The following is a 24445-nucleotide window of genomic DNA, read 5'->3' as shown; positions in this document are numbered from 1 at the left end:
TTAAGACCTTATAATTAAGCTATATAAGTATAATATTCATTATATTATTACATTATCTATTAACTTTAATATACTATAGCTCCCGCTATTAAGAGGTTAATTAATATAATCTCTTAGTATATCTTTAATTGCTTATTAACCTAAGGGTTAATTTATTTTAATTATATTAATTATAATTTCTATAGGCAAAGGCATTAAGTTTATTATTAGTAATATTAACTATTGCCTAATAAGACATATTATTAGTCTATTTATAATTAGCTTTCTATTTTATAAGCAGTTAATAGAATAACTTATATATACTTTAAAGGTTTTAATAAGTAATATTAATAACTTTCTTATTTTTATTATTACATATAATATAAGAAAGAAATAATTACTATTTATTTAAAGCTTATATTTTAATATAGGGTTTTTATTTAATATTAAGCCCTATAGTATTACTACTATTATTACTATTTTTATACTATTAAGCTAGTAAGTCTACTATTAAATATATAGCTTCTTTTAAAGTATTAGCAATTAAAAAATTCTTTTAGGTTTTTATTAATTAAATATAATAAAAATGTAAAAGTTTATTTTATTATTCTTTTTTATCAATAGCTTGCTTTTAAAAAAAAAGCTTCTTATATTAAATTTAACCCTATTAATAATACTATGAAAATTACTATACTTATAATGCATATATATAGAGAGGGTTATATAACTTTATTCTATTAACTATTATATAAACCTTTGCTTATTCTTATCTAACTTTATATTAAACTCTCTTACATATATAGAACTGTTTTCTTATAACTTTGACTTTAATAGAGTTACCTCAGTTAGGCCTCTATAGCTATACTTATAAGAATATATGATATTTTTACTAGGTATAATTAGATATTATAACTATTATAATATATATTCTTACCTTTATTAACTATATTAAATAGCTTAGATTATTAAGGAATATAGTTTCCGCGAGGTTACCCCTTAGTTAATAATAATATATATTAAGTAGGTCTTTTTTCTCTATAATATTATAAATATTATATAGAGGGATCCTAAGGGAAAGTAAACTTAGAAATCTATAGCTAAATATAGCTAATACTATCTTATCTTTTACTATAATTAGCTAATTCTTATCTATTATAATATACTTTAAGCTAGTTACTAGGCTATATAGCCTATTAAAGGTCCTCTTACTTATATAGTTAAAGGCCTTAATAATTAATTTATAGCTATAGCTTTATTAATTAAGGCAATTATATAATTTAATAATATAATATAATAATATCTTAGCTATAATTAAGGTTAATTTAATATACTATATATTAAATGCAGAATAATATATTTAATTACTTATTTATTATTTTAGCTAATTATCTTATTAAACTAAGGTAAATAAAGAATATTATATTATTATAGATTTATTATTAATCTATTTTATTATAGAGTTTTTATTAAAATCTTATATTATAAAGCCTTATAGTTTTACTAATATTCTTATTATATACCTTTATTAATAAAATCTTAGGTTTTTACTAGGAAAGTTACTATAATCTGAAGTTATATTAACTTTTATATATAAAATAGCACTAGCTATATTATATTAAATTTAAAATTATATTAAAAATTATATTCTAATAAAAAGTATTTTAATTATAATTCTAATTAAACTAAATCTTTATTTATTATTTTAAACTAAAATAGTTTTTATTTTATTTAAAATTTTAAAATCTTAAATTAGTAAGAATTTAGTTTTATAAAAATCTTTTAATATTACACTAATATTAATCCTTATCCTTAGTTCAAGTTTATAACTCTATATAACTCAAAACCTCATTTCATGCCTTACTACGGGCCTTGCGTTTCAAGCCAATCTCTTCTGCCCAAGAATCCTCGAAAATTGTTGGCTTCTTCTTGACATCGCCATTTCGAATACCTAAACGACGAACGACTTGGAACGCCCCGGTACCAACAGACATTGTCTGTCCCATGATGATGCACTCACTGACGCCCTCAATCTGGTCCGTCTTCATCCCAGCTGCAGCCTCGAAAAGATGATCTGGGGTCTTTTCGAACGAAGCCAATTGCAGTACGCTATCGCGCATCTTGGACAAACCGAAACGTGTGATGCCAAGAACCTCACCCTTGTAGGTCATCACGTCGGCAAGAAGTTGCATGTGGCGGGGATCAATATTCATATCACCCATGACAGAGCCAATTTCGACAGCGATTGTTGTTCTTGCAGCTTCGATACCAAGCACGTCCCTACATTCCATGACGTTGTTGGTGCTTGCCTTGGTGCCAATCACACCCTCCGTAGTCATACATTCACGAAGACCATAGCCTTCAACGAGAACAGTATGGGTATTTTGTTCTGAAGTCTGAATGATTGCGCGAGTCGCTTCGGAATAACCGGATATGGGCACATTAGGCAATGCTCGGCGGAGGAAATTGGCCCTCAGTAACATGTCGCCGCTTTCCGCAGCAGCAGTCTTGCTTCGGGCAGTTGTCCTCTTCGCTGCCGGGTCGCTAATATCACGCACTCGAACAATAATTCGGTCGCCATCGATTGAAAGATCATCTCTTTGCACCTTGAGCTTGCGTTGTTTGCATATAGCCTCCGCAATATCGTAGGGACCAATACCAAGATGCATGTCCGAAAGCGCAGTTGGATCAATCTGCAAGACAACATTGCCTTCTGTTGTGCGCCATTCGTCCTCAACAAACCGTAGGATGTCTGAAATGTACGTCTTCTCAATTCGCCCCTTGACTACCCTTGCGGCTTCAATCTGCTCATTGTTCTCCAGGGGGCATGTGATGACCGGTGTGCTAATAGCCTTCGACGCGTTTATAATTTCCTTGATTCGGGGAACACCTTGTGTAATGCTCATACCAGCAACACCAGCAAAATGGAAAGTCTTCAGCGTCATTTGAGTACCCGGTTCACCAATAGAGTGAGCTCCCACTGCCCCAACAGCATGTCCAGGTTCAACATGCGCCTTTTTGTACTTCTCTAGGCACAGTTTAATGAATAGTTGGAGTGTTGACAGCGTGACTTTGGCGGTTCGGTCGGCATGGTCTTGAGCAGTCGGCTTGATCATTGTGTCGCCCTCAAACCCAGCAAGTTTTCTTACTCTTTCTAATTTTGATGCTAGAGCTTCAACATGACGCTCGATGGCTTTGAGGAATCCTCTTGCACCCTCGTGCTCGTCAATACCATAATCACTAGTATCTTCGTAGTCCAAGACCTCGCCGTCCAGAAGTCCCTTTCGGACATAACGCCGTCGCTCATGCTCTAGTTTCGAGTCGCAAAACGATCTGATTTCGTCTGGTGTCATAGAGGTCTCGGTGTTATCGATCGTCAAACTTTGTGCATGGGTCCAGGTTCGTTCAAAATGGACCGGTGCTGCTGAACCTTCCATATCGACAGGATCGAGTTTATCCGCGCCAAATTGGAACTGGACAATACCGCCCCCAGAGGTCCGGACCGTGTCGTCATATTGGGTTGACAAATCCTCAAGTGACTTCATGAGTCGTCGAGACATATAGCCGGTCTCGGCGGTTTTGACAGCAGTATCGACTAAACCTTCACGACCTGACATGGCGTGGAATATAAATTCGGTTGGGGAAAGGCCACTGTAGAAGCTGTTCTTGACAAAGCCCTTGGAGGGGGGTTGTCGAGCATTCTTATGAAAATGGGGGAGCGTTCGGTCTTGGAACCCATCTGCCACACGAGCACCGCCGATAATCTGCTGTCCGACTAAGGCCACCATCTGAGCCACGTTGAGGTCCGAACCCTTCGATCCAGATTTAGCCATGACAAGCGGAGCGTTGTTACGGCTCAAGGTTTCGACACAATAAGATCCTGCCTGTTGTCGAACCTTGCTGAGAATACCCGACATGAAGTTCTCCAGGGACTGTTCCTGATTGCAACCGGCAGCCTTCTCAAGTTTTCCGGCCTTGAAGGTTTCAATCAAGTCATCGCATTGCTTGTAAGCGGCTGCAGCAAGCCTTTCCTTCTCCTGGATGAGCGATTCGGGAGGAAATACGTCTCCGATACCGATAGAGAAGCCATGATTTGTTAGCTGCCGTGCACAAAGTTTGGCCAGCCTGTTCATGGCTGTCACAGCCTCGTCTGGTCCAAAATCTCGTAGTATGACATAGAAGATCGAGTCTTTCTTGCCGTCTCCCACGGTAGACTTATCCATGCGACCACACATCACTTCTGAGTTACGAACCACCAGCCAACCATCATTAGGGTCCATGTCGGGACATTGACCTGGCCTGGCCTTGTATGTTTTGCACTTGGCATCAAGATTCACCTTGACTGGCGAATCCTTATTGGGCCGCATTAACATACCGAACAGCTGCTTACCTGTCCAGAGGGACTGTGGTGCAATGATGGCGGGAGGTGGTAAGTCCAGGTGCGTTTTACCATCCATCATGTGCATGCAGAGATAAGTGAATGTCTTTCGATCGAAGAATCGATCTTTGCCGCTTAACAGATACGCGGCGGTGATAAAATCTTGTGTCGCAGCAATGACAGGTTCACCGTTCTTGGGGGTGGCAAGGTTGTGCTTGATACCCATCAGATTGATGGCCTCAGCACGAGCCTCCTCAGTTTGTGGAACGTGAAGATTCATCTCATCTCCGTCAAAATCGGCATTGTATGGGCCACACACACACTCATTTAACCTGAAGGTCCTCCAAGGACGGACTTTGGCAAGATGGCTCATGATACTGAGTTTGTGGAGGGAAGGTTGGCGGTTGAAAAGGACAATGTCGTTGTCTTCAAGATGTCGCTCAACAATGTCACCAAACTTCAGATCGCGAGCTATATACTCCCTGTTGCCAAACTTGAGAGACTGTAGATAGCCACCTTCGTCTGACTTGATGACTCGCTGGGCTCCAGGCCAGACGTCTGGTCCATTTTTAACACATTGACGCAGTTTTTCGATGTTGTGTCTTTGCACCCTTTCAGGATAGGTCAAGTTCTTTGCAACCAACTCAGGAACAGCGACCTGATCAATACCCAGGTTAGGATCTGGGGAAATGACTGTTCTTCCAGAAAAGTCGACTCTTTTACCGGAGAGATTTCCACGGAAACGGCCCTGCTTGCCTTTCAGACGTTGACAGAAACCTCTTGTGGTTTTGCCAAACCCAGGCTGCTGAAGGCCAGGAACGTCGCTGTTGACATACATGGCTATCTGGGTCTGTAAGTATTCCCATTGCTCCATGATGGTCTGGACCGGGGATCCTTTTTGTAAAGCGGAGCGGATCATGCCACTGACCCAAACAATATCAGCCAATTTGGTGGTAATGTCGTCCTCATTACTGGCATTATCTTGGGCAACAGATGGCCTGATACAGACAGGTGGGGCAGGCAGGAACTGCCAGATAAACATCTCCGGTCGTCCCTCAGCAGGGTCAAGTCCCAGAAGCTCACAGTCCGTGGGGCTAATCATTTTGAAGAGGTTAAGGACCCTGAGCGGATTTAAATCCTCCATCGCTTTGCGTAGATGCTTATCAAGCTCAGGATTTTCGCGTTTCGCCTCATTGAACGAGTTGTCAAACTTGATCTTACTTTCTGGCGGAGTTTTCTTGACAGAGGTTGACTTGTTGTAGGCAACAAACTTGTCATGAGCCAGCTTGAGGACACCAATCTTTCTGATTTGGCCATTAAGAGAGCCGCAATAAGGACAAGTCTTGACTTTTCGACATTGTTCGTTGATCCTCTTGCATATTTGGGTCCGTCGTAAATTGTCTAGGAATGGTCGTCGTAGCTCCTTCAGGAACTGTTGTCGTTCGGGCTCCTCAAGCAAAACTCGACCACAGTCCTAAGACGGCATTAGAACCTTAAAACCCATGCTACACTTTCGGTTTATGACTATACCTTGCATATTTCTTGCAGAATCGACATGATGAAACGAAGATATCCAACATGGAACGCAGGCAGCGGCAGGCGAACATGGCCAAAATGGCCATTGCAGTCTTTGAGAGACTCTTGGCAGGTCGAACATCTTCCTTGCTTACTGGAGGTACCCTAAGACGATATAAGCTTATGGCCAGGATGTCTTTGTTTCGCATGAATCACTCACCAATCGAGAGTCTAGAGGGCCGTGGCGATATGGAGCGCGATTGTTCTCGATGTCATACAATAGGCGATCGGAAACCTCGAGAACAGCTTGGTTGGCAATGTCTTGGTTAGATCTAAACGCCAGGAGTCAGTGTCGTGCAGCCAGTCAATAAGAAAATTAAAATACTGACTGGATACCAAATTTAATGCCCTTGAATCGCTTCGGCAGCTTGTCCACAAGCTGCTGCTTGACGGGACTGTCCACAGAACCGGAAACCGCCATTTTGAATGCGTAAGATAGTTCCAGGTCACCGTAGCCGTCGCAGGAGATCTTTAGGTCCAGGCGCCAGTGGACTTTGGTAGGGATTGCGAAGGCGCAAGCTTGTTGGTAGTGCCGTAGCGTTTAACATCAAGTTGAAGATTGAAGGTCGCAAAATTTCCATCGCCTGCGAAGAGGGACTCGGCGCACTTAGATAGTCGTGCCCCACCATGCTGCCAACATGCGGGGCCACGCATCCGACGGGTAGCCACGACGGACACCAGTAACTGTCCTTGTGGCGTTACTGTCACGACGGGACTACTGTTCACGCACTGCTGCCCTATTGGTATTGTCAAGCTGCATCTCCTTTTGGACTGTCAGAAAGTCACCATAACAAATGTAGCTTGAATTTCACCGAATGATTCACCTTCTGGTTAACAAGACTCATCCATGCTACATACTTACCTGCTCTCGTGGGTAGCAGAAAAGTTGGCCTCTTAAGTCTTAGGGTGTAAAGATAAGTATTCTAAGAACCATAGGCTAAAGAGCATAAACTGGCCTAGTAATTTCGTCTCTTATGCTTCTAGTTGTCAGTTTTTCGGGCTACTATCTAACACGTCGCATCTACTAATTGACTTGGTTCAGCATAACCCTTATGATACAAACTACATATTGGGTTGGCACGAGCTTCTAATTCTAAATACATAAAAGTTATAAACCGTTTATTATCTGTTTTGCGAGATTCTAGGCCAAGGTTACTGGAGCATTGTCGCAAATGCAACTCAGTCTTCACACGCCTTGCGTTCTCTCTTCATCCACCATTCATAGAGGGCTTTCTCATCCGTAATTCTTTCTCTACTGCGATCATGCTAAGTCTTTCTTGGACGAGTCCTCAGGGTCACTTTTGAAGCTCGACCGGTTCGACAACAACTGCGACAGAACAAAATGATTCACGTCTTCGTCGCCCCAGTATGCCATATGAGATGCAATCGTATTGATCGGGTTGAAGTCGAGGACACTTCTATATCTGCTGTCAACGCCCATCTCTTCACTAGATTGCACTGTGGTTCAGTGCGCACTTACTCTTGGATACTATAATCAACTCTGCCGTTACGGTTAAGTGCTCGAACTTTGGCCTCCTCATTACGCATCTTACGCGCCTTCTTATCTTCATCTGCTGCTGTGGTCGTTGCACCATCCTCGTCTTTTGCCGGTCGAAGACGGCTTTTCTGGAAACTGGTATACAAAGTTTCAATCTCATCGTCGATCAATGTCGGGTTATGATCTCCGGTTCTCGAGTCAAGCCCAGAGTTGTCAATTGCAGAGTCCGCGAGCTTTCTCATCCGTGCGTCTGTTACCTCCAACTTTTCAGCAGCACTGGAGACGTCCTGGTTCGTTGCCACCTTGGTCCCTGTGGCATCAGTGCTGGTAGCCTCTCCTTGACTTACGTTAGCCGTCAGCCGCGCCACTTCTTCACTACTTAACCCGAGAGAGCGATTGAGTAGATTACTGGCGATACCAGCACTCAGGCTTGACCACAGTCCACTGACGCTCTGGCCAACTTTGGCTCCAATTCCTGTCAATCCCTGCGGTGCAACATTGCCAAAGATCCCTCTCTTCGTGTAAGGTAGCAACTGGGGCTTCAGTACCGACATAGAGGGTGATATCAGAGGTTCTAGGCGGTAACTAATAGGGTCTGAAGGATGGAAGATGTTGAAAATCTGCTGAACCTTTGGTGATGCGACAGACGTAGGAAGACCAGTTACCGAGGAAATCTGCTCTGTCCCTGAAGGAAGGGGTGTAGGGCGCAGAATATCATCTGAAGTGCTTTCCCCCCCTGTAGCGTTGACTTTCCCTGCTGAAATATGATGTCTCGCTGCTATTGTCCTGGAAGCATATTAGCTTGTGGATTTTTCTATATAAAGTGCGGTAAGACGTACTGCCCCTTGAGCATTTGAAAGAGGCCTATCGGAGAACCGATACAAAAGAAGTCATCAACCTTAAATTCTAGGGTGAGATCGGAGTCTTTGCTGGGCGTTTCGGGACTATTCTGAGCGGGCCATAGCCTCATAATTGATCTCAAGCCGGGGACTTGGTCCCGTCTCTGTTGGCAAAGCAGATCGAAAAGGATAGCCGAACCTAAAGAGTGACCCATCAGATGCACTTTCCCCCGAAAGTCCGGGTTCCGTTCTCTGAACAGTTTGAAAATTCTGTTGCATTCGTTGAGAACAATCTTCGAAATCTGAGCTCGGTACGAACTTTGATACAGTAAAACATCCAACGCAAGATCTGAAATCAGAGAACGGGCGAAAGCCACACCTTCAATAGTGATATCCTCTAAAGATGGGTCTGACGAGTCGTTCATGTCAGCTTCATGTCAGTCAACAAGTATGGGAACATGCACTTACACTCGTCCTCGTCGCCGTCTAGATCCCCCAGATCACGCTCGCCTTTCTTCTCGCGCTTCTTGGGAAAGTCTAACAAGTGTCTCCAACACACGGGGAGCACCTGCACTCTGCTATTACCCGGTCCTGCTCCCAGCTCTGAGTTCAATGCCTTCAAGTCTGCCGAGTTGGCATAAACGGACTTGATTGTTTTGCGGAGGACGTTAACATCATGGACAAAGTTGACACTCTCCATTCTAAGACGGTCAGTCACATAACTATCAGGGCACTCCTTAGTCAAGCCTTACCGTAAGCTGAGAAGCTGGCCTATGCCGTGGGTGACAAGCACCAGGTGCTCTATTTCACGTCCTTGAGTCTCACCGGCCTGCGCGTTGTAGTCGTCTTGAATTTCTTGTTCTTGCCGCCGGCGTATTTCTTCTTCCTTTTCAGCCTTAGTCTTACTTTCGCTTTCAAGAAGAGAAGATAGCTGTCGCTGGAGCGTTGATTGCCGAGGGTCTCGACTTGGGTTGTTCACGCCTTCTTGAATCGGTTCTTCCTGTGAGGCTCGAGCCGAAGGCGGTGCGGATCTTCGCTTCAACAGCTTTTGTTGTTTTTCATCGAGTGGCAACACATCCTCGCCATTTTCAGGCTTATTTTCGTCCCTCTTTTCCTTTTCTGCGTCTTTTTCTTTGCTCTTAGAAGGCTCAGAGTAACCGCGAACCAGTTTCACTCCACTCATATAACTCCCGCCAGAGAATCTCTGGTACATAGAGGAAGCCACCCACGAAAGCATGCCCTCTGTATTCAGATAAGCAGTATTTGTATCATGATAAGTGGCCATACTGTTCATATGTGTTCCAAACAAGCGGTACGACTGAGGTTCACTCTGACCACGGGAAGGTGGTTCTGTTGGTGAAGCATCACCAACTTGCGGTGCGGCGGTGTTCTCTACTGGTCCCTTGAGTGTTGACCTTAGGTTCTCTTGTGACGCCTTTGGCGTCATGTTTCGTCTCGTACCCGATGGACTACGATCCCTTGCTGTACAATGATTTAGCTGGATAAGCGAATCGAGTTCTGTTTGTCTTACTAGGATATAACCATGGCTTCATCTTAAGATAACCCTGGACAATAGGTCGAGTTAAATGAGAGTTTGAATGCCTGTCTCTTGGTACTGACCTCCTCAAGCTGGGCAGCAAGATTCTCCTCGCAAGGGCGCAAGTTCGAGCCTTCTTGATAGAACCATGTTCCGCGTCGAACTAATAATGATCAGAAACGGGGAGAGGTAGATGACGCCGCAACATACCACTATAAACTGGCCCAAGCCAATAGACAGGGGCCAGTTCGCGGGATTCAATATCCACGTCAAACAGAAAGTCCTCGTTCACCGGGACACGGATGCCAGTCGAATGTGAACACAAGATTCCGGCAGCCTGATCCGAGATATCATCAGTGGTGTCGCCTGTAACTTCTGCCTTACGCTTTCTTGTGGCTGCGTGTGTGCTTCTGGGGGCTTGGCGTCGAGTACTTTCCGTTTTCTCGAGCAGCTTCTGATACTCAGCTTCAAGAGCCCTGGAGTCCGAGGTCGAAAATGCATTATATTTCTTGGGCGTCGTAGAAACCTGCTCAGGTTCCGTCGAACGACTTAGTTTGGGCTTTCGCTTAGGGACATCCACGGCGTGAAACCACTGAACCTTCAGTGGAGGGCATCCTGAAGGATATGTCCGAAGACTCTGGCCATATAGGTGAGTTGTGCTATGGTCATCTGGATTCGCAGGCGCCGCGGTCAGAAGACTGTCCGGTTCTGCTTTGGGCTTTTGAGTCGGAGTTGTACTGCGACTGGTGGCCCAAGGGTTAATGGAATCAACTGCAGAACTCAAGTACGACCTCTCAGTCTTTTTTTCAGCAGCCACTGGGGCCATCGTTTTACTGAATCTTCTTGGCCATACACTTGGGCCTTTTTTGCAGAAGATCAACAGCGCAGACCGTCTCAGAAAGAGTGAAGAGGTAATTGTGCGTGTTTAGAGCTATAGTAACGCTAGAGCGACACGAATCTCACCGTTGTCCCTAGAGTCAGAACTCGGTTTAATAGTCAACGTTATCAGCCCTAGCAAAGGTATGTGATTTAGTTTAACAGAGCGTTTTGAATCGAAGGCACAACAGGAAAGTTTGAGGTTTCCAAGAAATATGACAAAAGAGATCACCAAGCATCAAGAGGCATCGAGAAGTTGAGAGTTAATAAGGATTGCATGTTTCATGTGAAAGTCCATATGACGTCCCAGGGCTCCAATGACCACACTAGGTACGTTAGTGCGGTAATTGTTAGCCTAGCCGCTTTTAGCACTTGTAACTTACCCGGTACGATATATCATCGCCTGATCTAGGTATACTATAGATACAGCTTCATTTCCATGGTTCACTTCCTATCCTCCTCACATTTCTTTTCAAACAAAGTCATTTGGCACTGAAAGGGACATTGGTAAGAATAGATAAGTTGTTCAAAATAATTGAATAGATAATCGCCACTGCGTTGCAGCTCATGCTCTTGTAACCCATTCTTTACCTCTTGTTTTCCTTCCTCAACGCCGTGCCCTTGATTTAATGGCTTTTGCCTCATCCACACCTAAGATCATACTCCTTCACATTAAATTCAGGTATATGAAGTTATCACTCCGACTTACAACGACAGCAGACCTGTCTGTAGAATCGACCCCCACTGGCCCTGCTGCTGCTGAGCAATATCTGCTGCTGTCCTGCCATGGCTGTCTCGTAAACCACGAATGTCCTTTTCGCTGCTTACCGATAACCGGCCAACATCTAGAGCTTCGGCCACAGAGCGGGCGTTTACGGGAAAAGAGGAGGCCGGGATCGTTGAACATAGCCAAAGCAGAAGCCAGAGGGTCTCCTCTTGTTTGCACTCAATGGCCAGGTGAAGCCCACTCTTCATATCTGCAAGGGGATCTTGATATGTCACAAAGGATGCCATATCCTTGATGTCATCGCTGGCATCCCGAAGCAGTTCAACAATACCTCCAATGTCACCCTCTGCACACATCACATGTAGCGCACGAGCCGGGCGTGCTTCAGGGTGACTCTCAAGATATGCTTCCTCTGTAATTGACGGCAGAATGTCTAGTCCTTCTTGGACACCACCCTCGTTTGTATATGTTGTGATAATCGCCGCGCCCGGTGGTGCAGAGAGAAATGGGTTGGTCACAGAAGGTCCCGCGTTATTGATAGGAAGGAGGGCGCTGCAGCTGGGACACTTAAGAGACAGGGCTATGTCAGTAGATTGATCCAACAAGCATTGCCTAACAATATTCAGTTTACATTCCGGGCGGCGGTGAAGAAAGAGACGTCAAATGAACTCACCAATGGAAGTGGCAACCGCAGGACAATTCGAGATCGTCAGGGACCAGTGAATTCGAGGCAGTATTGGGACCAGCGGTACCGGAAGCCTCGATTTCATCATCGTCTATTTCCAACACCAACGCCTCCTGGCAAACCTTGCAAAGCGACATGTCGACAGTACCAAAGCAGCAAGGGTACTTGTGGGAATTCTAAAACCCTGAAAGATGCGCGATTCGAGGTGGCTGAGGCAGGCAGATAGATATAAATGAACGAGACTGCGAGGTCTAGTAGGGGCACAGATAACTTTTGCTGTGCTTTTTTCTCTTCTCCACCTCCATTTCTGCACAATACTATAGCCTACCTCCCACCTCTATTAGTTGGTAGGTACTTAGTAGACGCTGCCAAGTCAAGTGGGGCACGACGTAGGTACATCAGTACGTACCTGGCAGAGGAGACCCTGGTATGGGGGACAGAAAAAAAGCTGCACTGCCATCTTGCAAGCGCCTACTCATTACATCATTGCTGATACAGGCCTCCAGGATGCTCTCGGCAGGGAAGCTCCCCGCAGTGACGTGGCAAGCAAGTACTGTGGCGCAAGCAGATAGGTACATCAACCACAGTCTCGCCCGCCTGAAATACCCAAGTTGTCGTTAAAGGTACTTGATCGACCGCCTTGTCTAGGTACTGCTCAATCTGGAAAAGGTGCTTCCAAAGCCTCCCCACTCATGCTATGGGTGCCGCCTGAAGACCGACCGTTCGTCTCCTTTCAGGTGCCCAATTCTCGCATCATCTCCTTCAACTCGCAACAGTGATCGGCCTCTCGTTGCGCAATAGGTCGTTTCTCTATTTTCCTAATTGCTTCGCGATCCCTTGGCCTGGCAGTCTCTTTCTGTAAAAGCGCCCGACGCGAGCGCCCCTCATTCCCCCGCCATGAACGTTTTGAAGCTTCAGAGGTCGGTTGCGCCGGATCTTGCGGGATACATTGCTCAACTAACAGTGAGGCAATAGGAAGTTTCCTCAATTCCAACAAAACGAGATATTCACCTTGTCCGATGCCTTCCAGCGACTTGATGTTGACGACAAGGGATACCTTGACGAAGCTACCGCCATCAAGGCCACGCAACAGAGCGAGAACCAGCCCTACGATGTCGTACGCCAAGCGCTAAAGGAAGTCGAGCTCGATTCATCACGACGTGTTGAGCTGGAAGATTATGTCAGCGTGCGTATTCGCGCTAAACTGCCCAACTTCGTGATTGACACTGACTCTCTTGCTACTAGCTCGTTGCCAAGCTCCGCGATTCCTCACCTGCTCAAAAGCGCATGTCCACAGGGCCTACTTCATCCTCAGGGAGTGGAGGAGGCGTCGTTGCACAGCGAACCGGTGGTCATGCCTCCAAAGGCAGCTTAAGCGGCAAGATCCAGGTCCAAGGCTCCAATGCCAACATTACTCACACTATCAATGAGGATGAGCGCACTGAGTTCACCCGCCACATCAATGCTGTTCTGGCTGGTGATGCCGATATCGACAGTCGTCTGCCCTTCCCCACAGATACGTTCGAAATGTTCGACGAATGCAAGGATGGTCTGGTCCTGGCCAAACTGATCAACGATAGCGTTCCCGACACCATCGACGAACGTGTTCTTAACATACCTGGCAGGAAAATCAAGAACCTCAATGCGTTCCACATGAGCGAGAACAACAACATTGTTATCGAATCTGCCAAAGGCATAGGCTGCTCCGTCGTCAACATTGGTGCGGGTGACATCATTGAGGTCAGAGAGCATCTTATCCTGGGTCTGATTTGGCAGATTATTCGACGAGGACTTCTGGGCAAGATCGATATTAAGCTCCACCCTGAGCTTTACCGACTGCTTGACGAGGACGAAACCCTTGAGCAGTTCCTCAGACTACCTCCGGAGCAAATTCTCCTTCGCTGGTTCAACTACCATCTGAAAGCTGCTAATTGGTCTCGCACGTAAGTTCGCGCCTTTTGTTCATGTTTTTCTTCTTTTTGCCAAACTGACTATTCCCAGTGTCAACAACTTCTCTTCAGATGTCAAGGATGGCGAAAATTATGCGGTTCTGCTTGCCCAAATCGGTCCTGAATATGGCGTTACCCGTGCGCCTTTGCAGAAGCAAGACCTACATGATCGGGCCGAGGCTGTCCTCCAAGAAGCGGACAAGCTCGGCTGCCGCAAGTTCTTGACGCCAAAGTCCCTTGTTGCAGGAAATCCAAAGCTTAACTTGGCTTTCGTGGCCAACCTCTTTAACAACCATCCCGCTCTTGACCCTATTACAGAGGAGGAGAAACTTGAAGTCGAGGACTTCGATGCGGAGGGAGAGCGTGAGGCTCGAGTTTTCACTTTGTGGCTCAACAGCTTGGATGTCCAGCCTGCAGTTGTATCTTTCTTCGATGATCTTCGGGACGGCGGTATCCTCCTTCAGGCTTATGAGAAGGTTATCCCTAACTCTGTCAACCCTCGTCACGTCAACAAACGTCCAGCTCACGGTGGGGAGATGTCAAGATTCAAGGCTGTTGAGAATACCAACTATGCGATTGAACTAGGCAAACAGAATGGCTTCTCGCTTGTCGGTATTCAGGGAGCCGACATCACTGATGGGCAGAGGACTTTGACTCTTGGTCTTGTGTGGCAGCTTATGCGTAAGAATATTACAGTTACCCTATCGTCACTGGCTCAGAAGCTGGGTAAGAGGGAAATTACCGACGCCGAGATGGTGCGATGGGCAAACGATATGTCGCAGAAGGGCGGCAGGAACTCTGCCATTCGGTCTTTGAAGGACCCTTCAATTGGCTCGGGTATCTTCCTTCTGGATGTCTTGAACGGAATGAAGAGCAGTTACGTCGATTACGACCTTGTGACAGCTGGTCAGACCGATGAGGACGCTTACTTGAATGCCAAGCTAAGCATCAGCATCGCTCGAAAGCTTGGTGCAACCATCTGGCTAGTCCCCGAAGATATCTGCCAAGTCCGCAGCCGTCTGATTACTACATTCATTGGTAAGCAATTCCTACGTTTCATATTTGTATTCAACCCAATTTGCTAACTTGATCGATAGGTTCCCTTATGGCTACCCATGAAAGAATGTAGATAGTCTGGAACATGTTTGGCGATAGTGCGTTCCGGAGATGCTGTTTTCACATGCTGGAATACTTATATAGTTTTATAAAAGCTCTTGTTCCATTCATCTTACTCCTGCCATCGGAGCCTGTCTCGTCCTCAATGCCAAGGAAAGCCCCGGCTGTGTGGTCTCATTAGGCCAACTTGTATACTACTTCACAACGTCATGAACCATCCGTGGTGGTATTGTATGCTCAGTGGTCTGCAAATACAGCGTTAACTCTGGTTTGTTCATGCTTGGGCCTATCCTAAGACGTAGGTTCCCCCGTCACCAAAGCATGATCCGTCAGATTAGTTCATAGGATTAAATACAGACTGCACAAAAGGCTCGGTCCCGTGAAGATACCCAACCAGAATATCAGGTTTCCCAATGTTTTACGCCCCCGCAGCCATTTGGTGCGACTCAATCTCACCAGCTTCAATACAGGCTGTCAGTAACCAAGCCGGTGAGCCAATCAAGAAACTTACCGGTAGTTGACACATTTGGAGGAATAGTAGATAGCCTCTCAATTTTTTAAATAAACACCACATGACCAACTCATGAATGCAAGCTGAGAGAAAGAATGTGATGAGGGTGGCCGTGTGTTTGTTGACCTTCAAGGATGAAATAGAGCTATGGTAGACATGTCGTAACAAAAAGACGTGTACTGGTCGGTTCCAGTCACGGGCGAATTGATCCCAGGAGACTGATGAGCAAATATTTATCAGTTCACGTAACTTCAGCGTGCAAATGGTGTCCGACTTACCACTGTTCCACCATGCGTCATAAAAACTACGATCGGCAAAGTATGTCAACTCGGCTAAGATGTTAAGGATAGTCTCCCATATGAGATACCAGACAAGCTGACGATTAGCATATTCCTTCCGATTTGAAGGAGGTTCTCGCTTACCAAATATTCCATCATGAAGGGGAAGATGAGGTCAAGAAGTAATCCCGGGAACTCCTGAAGTCTCTCAACAAGCGGAACATCATTGTTCTTCATTTCAACTGTTTTCATGACCATGGGATCTGCCGTTTTCTGTTAAAAATGTAACTGATAGGTTCTCAATGGAAATTAACTTACATATAGAGTACTGCGAGACTTGTACCATGACAAACAATATGCCGACCATTGCTACAGATTTCTCCAATACATATGACCAGTCGATGGAGTCCGATCGTGGATATTCTATCTCGTAGACCAACGTTGGCAAAGGGATCCATTTGTAATGGTCAATGAAAGACAGATTGTTCGGATATGCTTTGTTGGCGGTAAGAGCGGTACCCTTGAGTTCATCTGACATTGCATCAATCTCCCATTTCATGATGCGCTCAAATAAAGCGATTTTTTGGTCGTCCAGAGGTTCATGTGAAGCAATTGCTCGTGAAATCTTCTCAATATCGCTCTCTTCTTGTTCTGGCTGCGCTGAGATGGACTTTCGACGCTCTTCAGCGGAAGGAACAACGCTTAGGTGGTGGGTTGAGATAGCGGATGCAGGGGGTTCAGTCTGAGAAGGGGTCATTGCTGGATCAACGAGGTCGAGTTGTTTCAGCTTTTTCGTGATGGCAGCGCGTTGCTTGTAGACTGTAGAGAGATGGCCATTATAGAAGGCATACGAATGTTGTTTCATCAACATAACAATGCCATGCAAAACGAAAAACACGGTATGAGTCCACGGCCAGTCACGCCACAGAGTCAAGCCAATAACTCCGGCCAGAAAGGTTGTTTGCCAAATCTAAAGAGAGTTGATTAGCCCAAGACCTGATGATTCGGGATATATCTGCCACCTACATGCTGAAGCAGCCATCCTGCGCCATCCCAGTTGAGGTAGTTGGCAGATACAAACCATTGGTTCAACCAAGTGACTGCTGTAAGGGCACACATGATACCGTCTGATAGAAGTAGAACGACCACTTCGATCCAGTCAGTCTTATAGATCTGAGCAGATACGAGACAAGAGGGGAGTCATACCATCCCGATGGAACATGGTCTTCATGATATCGCTAGTTCCCAAAGGGTTTCCGTAAGCTTGCCAGTTACGGATGGAAATCTTCAAGACGAAAAGAGACACGGCAAGCCAGAACAACGTGTAGAAGCCATGGAACGGGCTGTTGGATGCTGACGGGTTGTGGCGGTCAAAGGCAGAGAACTGGCGAGTGAAAACTAAATCAGCAAACTTGCGTCGTCGGATCTTTGGGCCAGAAGGTTCTTCAGACCACTGCGAGCTGGTCATGAGTAATTGCTGGAGGCTGTTGTCCTCATCTGAGACGATAAAGACGCCTGAGTCACGGTGGCTAAAACGTGACTCGGGTTCTGCAGTTTTTGGGGATGCTGATAATGTTTCCGGCAGTAGATGATCACGACTGCCATACGGGTAACGATTCCTGACAGTGGATGGCTCTGTCAAAGTTGGGCGGACGTTTTCTTCGTAGTCCTCCTCACTAGGAGTCTCGGAGACAGGCGTATCAAGCGTTGTACCGATAGACCGCAGAGCTTCGCCGAGCGATCTCGGCATTGGCCGTCGAGTTTCCGACGCCGCATATCCGGAGCTCCGGTCGGAATGTGGAGAACCCACCGGAGCCACTGAGGAAGTCATGGTTTTGGCAGTAGAGGGTGTAGGTTATTTAGCGATAGCCACAAAATTCTATGAAGAAATCAAGCAAAGGAGGCTTTCTTCTTCAGAAGTATGGAACAGATGGTATGACAAGCGATTGATGCTCCAAAAAATGTAGGCAGAAAAGGTTGAAGTTCCCATATCATTACCGTAGTAAGCGGCAAGGCCTTTTTAAGAACAATCCAAAAGACAACAAACATGGATAATGAACTTCATGTCTGAACGGATGCAGCGGCTTACGATCCAACAGTGCCAGCTGTAGTTACAACTGTACCTGCTGATGAGTCCGAAGTTGCCGTGCGACAAAGGGAAAAGACTTACCTACTAACCTAGGTACCTACTAAGTTAATTGCCTGGGTACGAATAACAAATATGCTTGCTTTGCCCAGGCGTTTAGTTCCGGGAAGTTCGATCAGACGTCATTCTGTCGGCCTTCGGGCAGGTCCTCGCCCTCCGCACTTATTGAAAGTACCCAACTCACACACAGTCGGGAGGCTCGGACTGGACCATTGAACGCCGGGTATAGTAAAGTCCGCCCTTCCTCCTCAATCAGACACTGGTGAAGAAGGTACCAACCGTTTTGAACATGGCTAGTATGTGCTACAACTTCTTCGATTGAGGTCTAATTCAAGACGACACGATGTTGTGAAAATAATTTTTTATCACTCTGCCTAGGTAGGTATGTTATGAAGACCAAGCCAGACGAGTAAATATAAGGCAAGTAAGTTATGATGACCTCATATACTGTTGCACTCTTCTACACTACAATTACATGGGTTTTCCCTGAAACGGGCTGCGCGCTTGCCAGTCGACCTTGTTCGGCCCCGAGGCCGATTACATTCTGAACGAGCATAAGAAGATCCCGATCATTTGAACTATCGAGTCAATCCATTCACATTGAATGAGTATCTATAGACACTTAGACTAACAAAACAACGCAGCACTACTAATGTATATACGTCTAGTAGTCCCATAGAGGAAAAAAAGCTCCATCACCTTGTAAGTGTAACGCGTTTTGATTGGGTGCGCAAGTTGATCGTATTATGTCAGCGACGCCGCTAAATTTTCCGCACCTGCCAACACTCGTGACTGCATTGCATCGTATCGTACAACCTCGAAAGGTAGTCAAAGGTTACACCATCATCAATCGGTTTCCATCGATTCCTATCCTCTCAGCACACTTTTAAAACTGCTCCATCGGTTTCTCTTGTTATAATCTTCTAGAAGCACGTCTTTCGCAACACGACAATGTCTCGCGGCGGCACCACCCTTTACGTGACCGGCTTCAGCCACGGTACCCGCGCTCGCGACCTCGCCTACGAGTTCGAACGGTATGTCAACCTCGCCCACGCTCACGCCCACGCTCTCGTCCACGTCCGCGTCCTATCGTTTTCGCGCTCGCCTTCGTCTGTGTCTGTGCCATAGCCTAGGGACTCTTTCGATGCAATGCAAAGGTCTCCTGCTTGGCCATGATGCCTCGCCGTCCATCGTCGTCCTTACGTCCTCGTCCTCCCGTTTCCGTTCTCGCTCGCGCCCACGCCCCAGCACTCTCTCCTCCCCTGTCTTTCCACTTTCTTCGATGGGACTGCTCGTCTATCGCGCAGTCGCTCTTCTGCTCGAGCAAACGCATGAATGCCGTGCGCATTCGTATCCAAAGGGGGGCTTCTGTCGGCGTTTTGCTGCGTTACAACGTGCTTCATAGTATACTGACCAATCCTTCAATAGCTATGGCCGACTGGTTCGCTGTGACATTCCTGCACCCAGGTCTACGTCCAGCCGTCTGTGAGTGTGATCGACTATGATTACTTGCGACTGAGCTGACATGGACAACAGCTTCGCCTTTGTTGAGTATGAGGACCGACGTGATGCTGATGATGCTTATCATGAGATGCACAACAAACGTATTGGTCGTGATGACATTCTAAAGATCGAGGTTCGTCATTCAACTCTGCCCATTAACAATGCATAGCATCTAGAAATGCTTGCTAACTTGTCTTCCAGTGGGCTCGCACTCCTCCTTCTGCATCTTGGCGCTTCGAGTCAGGCCGCGATCGTGATCGGCGTGGTGGGGCCCGCTCTCCTAGACGTGGACGTTCTCCTTCTCCTCGTCGCAGCACTCGTGATTATTCTCCTCGCAAGGACGACCGCAGGGACCGTGACCGAGACTATGATCGCGAGAGCCGACGTGACAGGGATCGCTCCCGCAGTCCTGACCACCGGTAAGTTCGTCTGTTGCCTTGTCTGTTGCTCGTACTAACATTGTCACCGCAGGGACCGTGAGCGGGACTCTAAGGATGATCGCGAGGACCGTGACCGCCGAGAGAACGGCACCAACGGTGATGACCGAAAGCGTACGTCTTGTAACCCTGTTTTGGTTGGTTTTTGCTCACAATAGTCACAGCTCTCGACAGTCCTCCCCCTGCTAACGAGGATCTCGACGTCGCCGAGTGAGCGTTTCACACGCAGTGCTAAAAGCGCTCGCAATGTTGTCTGGGCTTGTCAAGCTCAAGCAAAAGTTTCTGGCTTTCTAGCCGAGGCTGGCTTCATTCCCTGCTAGGACAGGTGCAATGTGTAATATTGTTTGAATAACCCAACTAAATGGCAACGTATAAGAATCTACGGACGCCATGTTGAGTTGGGTGGGTTATCCCGTTTTCTGAGACTGCAGGCTTTTGCCACGGCGCGTTTTGTTTGGAGGCTTCTCATTTCGTAGTTAGTTTAGATTGTTCTGTACCATGATTCGACGCAACGGGTCAATGATCTGTTTTCCTCGCTTCCAACTCCTCGTTGTCAGCTGAATATATGTATAGCCACGACGTTGTGTAACACAAAGTTGTGACTTGTTCCATGTATGCGATGGCGCTTCAGTGAATGATTTACCCTCCAAGGTCTGATTTTTCTTGTTACAGCCCCTTTCCCCTGGGCTTGACCAGAATGAGTTGAACGATGACCGTGTTGTAGTAGTAAGTCATAGTAGCTGAAATGTACCTCCCCTTGATTATGCCAGCCCGAGCCATCAGAAATCTCGACCTTCAGAGTTTAAAGTCTTGTAATAAAATAACTGCAGGGATACTGAAAATTGAAGGCCTGCGTTGGGCTATCTTTGTATGAATGTAATCTCATAGAGGCTGACTACTTTCGCTTTGGTTTGAGCCACAAAATAATACAAGAATTCAAGTTTGTCCCGTTTCGTCTCTGGATTACCCTGTAGCTGTTGCTTTGGCTGTCAAGTACTATACCCACAATTCTAAACCTTTCAGGTCCTACTATTGCTTCTCCCGAACGGCAACCGGGGCACCACGCGTGCGCCCCCGAAGTCATCCGCATCGCCGGCTCACGCGCCCCCATCCGCTCGTTGACGGCACCGATCCCGTATCCCGTCTGTCGAACATACTTCTCTCACTACAATCCAACCACATATATATACATATATACAATACTTGTCGAGCTGTCGATCGCTGCCCGGTTCGCCAATAACCCGCCTCCACGCCTTGCTGTGTATTGGTCTCAGCGCATACGTTTCTTCCTTCTTCTCCGATGGTTACCGACAGCTTATATTTGATTCGACCTCTCAGCATGCCATTACTATCTTTCAATCGACAGTAACAATTGGAAATATCATTCCATCAGAGATCTCAACGGCCCAATCTCGCACTCCCAAGCCCCGAAAGCTGCCTACCATTGTCGCAATCCACAGCTAGAACATATCGACCACTACCACCACAAATAACACAGCGCTTCAAACAGAGACGAAGCCTTGGTTTGAAGGCAAATACAACATCGCACCGCACAGCGTAATATATCAATACACTACGATGTCTACTGTACGTGAGACATGCGCCAATGCCTCTTCAAGACAATTGGTACACGGTTACTGTTCTATAGAAGCGTCGCTAATCAGGCAGTTTAGTCACAGCCTGACTTGGTGGATTCGGCAGCACCCGTGGCCTCTGACAGATCTATACAGTTTCGAGAATCCATTTCCCAGCCAGTTGTCGCCGCATTTTGCGCTGGAGGTGTCGCCGGTGCCGTGTCCCGAACGGTCGTATCCCCTTTAGAACGACTCAAGATTCTTATGCAGGTGCAAAGCGTCGGAAGAGATGCGTACAAGCTGTCGGTTGGAAAAGCTTTGGTCAAGATGTGGAAGGAAGAAGGCTGGAGAGGGTTCATGCGAGGCAATGGCACCAATTGTATTCGCATTGTTCCTTACTCTGCTGTTCAATTCAGCAGCTACAACTTTTACAAGCGGGTGTGTGATGATTGAATAACCGGCTTGAGCTCATGCTTCAGAGGCTAACAGGGCCGCAGAGTATATTTGAAAGTTATCCAGGAGCTGATCTATCACCACTCACTCGCCTTGTCTGTGGTGGCATTGCGGGCATAACGTCCGTTTTTCTTACGTACCCTCTTGATATTGTTCGAACACGACTATCTATCCAGTCTGCAAGTTTCGCCGAGCTGGGCGCCAAACCAGAAAAGTTGCCTGGCATGTGGACTACTTTGATCCAAATGTACAAAACCGAGGGCGGTATGTCTGCATTGTATCGAGGCATTGTCCCTACTGTTGCTGGCGTAGCACCATACGTAAGTCCCATTACCAATGCTCGACCGGCGTCTTGAATACTGATAAGAAATCTACTCAGGTCGGCCTCAACTTTATGGTTTATGAATCTGTTCGTACATATCTGACGCCGGAGGGAGAACAAAATCCCAGCGCAACGCGGAAACTGCTTGCTGGTGCTATTTCTGGAGCCGTAGCACAAACTTGCACATACCCCTTGTAAGTAGCCCCCTTGTCCATCGCCACGTATGAGGATCACCACTCACATGGTATGCAGCGATGTTCTGCGGCGGCGATTCCAGATCAACACAATGTCAGGCATGGGTTACCAGTACAAGGGCATTACGGACGCGATTCGAGTTATTGTCATGCAAGAGGGAATCAAGGGCCTTTACAAGGGAATCGTGCCTAATCTTTTGAAAGTCGCCCCCAGCATGGCATCGAGCTGGCTAAGTTTCGAGATGACGCGTGATTTCCTAGTCGATCTCAGGCCTGACCCTGAGCCTCAATCATTATGATTTTAAATCTATTTGTCAAGATAGTCCGTATGACCATTCGGATTTCTGAAGCATAGATTGTTTGGCAGCAGGGGAAGGAATAGTGGAATTAAGAATGGTGCGGTTATGGGAGACATCGGTAGATTTGTACATTCATGGGATAATTGGAACAGTAACAAAACACATGGGGCAAGAGCTACTGTACGTATTTGGTGTATGCATAGAGGATTAGGCATTATAGGGAAGAATCGGTACCTAGTTGGATACTATAAGGACATTTGACTGAATAGACAAAAAATTGGCTATGAAAGCATAAACACAGTTGCTAGCGTGTGACGGCCTTGATAACGCATTGTACCGAGATCTTCAACGTATGTTAGTCACAGTTGGATGTGCCTCGGGGTATCAGTAACTGGCTGTAGGAAGCATAACAGACGGAATTAGTAGGACCACCAGACTCGGATCGTTCATTTTTGGCCCATGGAGCACACCTCGGTGAGTTCGGCGAGCAACTGAGGTGGGGTGACTAAGAAAACCCTAACTGCCGTCAATCACCGCCCTTCAAACGGCCACACCAATCTGGAACCCACCAGTGCAAAGGCTTCGAAAAGTGAAAGAAAGTGTTGTTCGACGCATCCACCTCCATACCCAGCATCGCCAAATTTCACAGCGACAACCGCCGCCATGGGTACGTGAAGATATTGAAGTTCAGCCTCTGTATGCGAGTAGAGGAGGTGTGCGCTTCTGTGCCTCCTTCTCTGCGACCAATGCACCATCTTGTTCGCGAAAGCGCAAGACAGAGTTGCTATTTTTTGAGCATGCTTGAACAAAAAGGCTGACGATGGCTTCACCCTACAGGTATCGATCTCGACCGCCACCACGTTAAGGGCACTCACCGCACTGCCCCCAAGAGCGACAATGTCTACCTCAAGCTCTTGGTGAAGCTTTACCGCTTCCTGGCTCGTATGTCCAACCCTCGTCAACGACTCCGTAAAGTTGAAAATGCAGACTAACCCGAATCACAATTTTACAGGCCGAACCGATGCCTCTTTCAACAAGGTTGTTCTTCGACGTCTGTTTACTTCCAAGATCAACCGACCTCCCGTCTCCTTGTCCCGTATTGTCGCCAACATCAACAAGGAGGGCGAGAAGCGAACCGTTGTTGTTGTCGGTACCATCACTGATGACAACCGTCTGCTCGAGTGCCCCAAGGTGACCGTCGCTGCTCTGCGATTCACCGCTACTGCCCGTGCCCGCATCCTCGCTGCTGGTGGTGAGGCTATCACCCTGGACCAGCTTGCTCTCCGTGCTCCTACCGGAAGCAACACCTTGATCCTCCGTGGCCCCAAGAACGCCCGTGAGGCTGTCAAGCATTTCGGCTTCGGTCCCCACAGCCACAAGGTAAGATCAGTCGTTACTTGCTCACAAACTACAACGTCTAACGCCCATTACAGAAGCCTTATGTCGAGTCCAAGGGTCGCAAGTTCGAGCGTGCCCGTGGCCGAAGACGTTCTCGTGGTTTCAAGGTCTAAGCGGTTTATGGTGAAAATTATTGGCCTTGGGTGGAGTTGGGGCCAGTTTATGGGGCAAATG

The 24445-nt window shown here is 46.6% G+C and overlaps 6 protein-coding genes across 6 annotated transcripts; 3 read left to right on the top strand and 3 right to left on the bottom strand.

Moving 5' to 3' along the window:
• Positions 1-1738: 1738 nt before the first annotated feature.
• On the bottom strand, positions 1739-10957 carry EDB82DRAFT_440065 (uncharacterized protein). Its single transcript, XM_065607788.1, has 11 exons — positions 10014-10957; positions 9887-9966; positions 9798-9831; positions 9019-9748; positions 8735-8967; positions 8267-8675; positions 7410-8213; positions 6423-6644; positions 6090-6201; positions 5885-6034; positions 1739-5828 (listed from the first exon to the last, which is right to left on the bottom strand). Exons 1-11 carry the CDS (start codon positions 10627-10629, stop codon positions 1830-1832), a joined length of 7389 nt encoding a protein of 2462 aa, XP_065465432.1. The 5' UTR covers positions 10630-10957; the 3' UTR covers positions 1739-1829.
• Positions 10958-11046: 89 nt separating this feature from the next.
• On the bottom strand, positions 11047-12397 carry EDB82DRAFT_484849 (uncharacterized protein). The gene is made up of 2 exons (XM_025731434.2): positions 12080-12397; positions 11047-12018 (listed from the first exon to the last, which is right to left on the bottom strand). The coding sequence occupies exons 1-2, from the start codon at positions 12226-12228 to the stop codon at positions 11385-11387; spliced, it is 783 nt and encodes a 260-aa protein (XP_025590459.1). The 5' UTR covers positions 12229-12397; the 3' UTR covers positions 11047-11384.
• Positions 12398-12988: 591 nt separating this feature from the next.
• Positions 12989-15169, top strand: EDB82DRAFT_519745 (calponin homology domain-containing protein; the record flags this gene model as incomplete). Its single annotated transcript, XM_025731435.1, has 5 exons — positions 12989-13011; positions 13067-13277; positions 13337-14034; positions 14093-15078; positions 15138-15169. The coding sequence occupies 5 exons, from the start codon at positions 12989-12991 to the stop codon at positions 15167-15169; spliced, it is 1950 nt and encodes a 649-aa protein (XP_025590460.1).
• A 141-nt stretch (positions 15170-15310) lies between these two features.
• Positions 15311-17944, bottom strand: EDB82DRAFT_28974 (MBOAT, membrane-bound O-acyltransferase family-domain-containing protein). Its single transcript, XM_025731436.2, has 7 exons — positions 17152-17944; positions 16972-17093; positions 16264-16915; positions 16090-16208; positions 15946-16042; positions 15668-15885; positions 15311-15615 (listed from the first exon to the last, which is right to left on the bottom strand). The coding sequence occupies exons 1-7, from the start codon at positions 17774-17776 to the stop codon at positions 15496-15498; spliced, it is 1953 nt and encodes a 650-aa protein (XP_025590461.2). The 5' UTR covers positions 17777-17944; the 3' UTR covers positions 15311-15495.
• Positions 17945-19042: 1098 nt separating this feature from the next.
• On the top strand, positions 19043-20245 carry EDB82DRAFT_519743 (uncharacterized protein; the record flags this gene model as incomplete). The annotated part of the gene is made up of 6 exons (XM_065609062.1): positions 19043-19206; positions 19520-19576; positions 19628-19727; positions 19796-20013; positions 20066-20145; positions 20196-20245. The coding sequence occupies 6 exons, from the start codon at positions 19043-19045 to the stop codon at positions 20243-20245; spliced, it is 669 nt and encodes a 222-aa protein (XP_065465431.1).
• A 1364-nt stretch (positions 20246-21609) lies between these two features.
• EDB82DRAFT_519742 (solute carrier family 25 member 42) lies at positions 21610-24384 on the top strand (the record flags this gene model as incomplete). The annotated part of the gene is made up of 8 exons (XM_025731439.2): positions 21610-21618; positions 21705-22043; positions 22103-22378; positions 22438-22574; positions 22633-22823; positions 23711-23815; positions 23886-24253; positions 24307-24384. The coding sequence occupies 8 exons, from the start codon at positions 21610-21612 to the stop codon at positions 24382-24384; spliced, it is 1503 nt and encodes a 500-aa protein (XP_025590464.2).
• Between the last annotated feature and the right edge of the window lie 61 nt (positions 24385-24445).

This window comes from Fusarium venenatum, assembly GCF_020744135.1.
Source record: "Fusarium venenatum strain MPI-CAGE-CH-0201 chromosome Unknown EDB82scaffold_1, whole genome shotgun sequence".
Lineage (NCBI taxonomy): Eukaryota > Fungi > Ascomycota > Sordariomycetes > Hypocreales > Nectriaceae > Fusarium > Fusarium venenatum.
The sequence above is the reverse complement of the archived record's forward strand: the minus strand, read 5'-3'. Positions and strand labels throughout refer to the sequence as shown.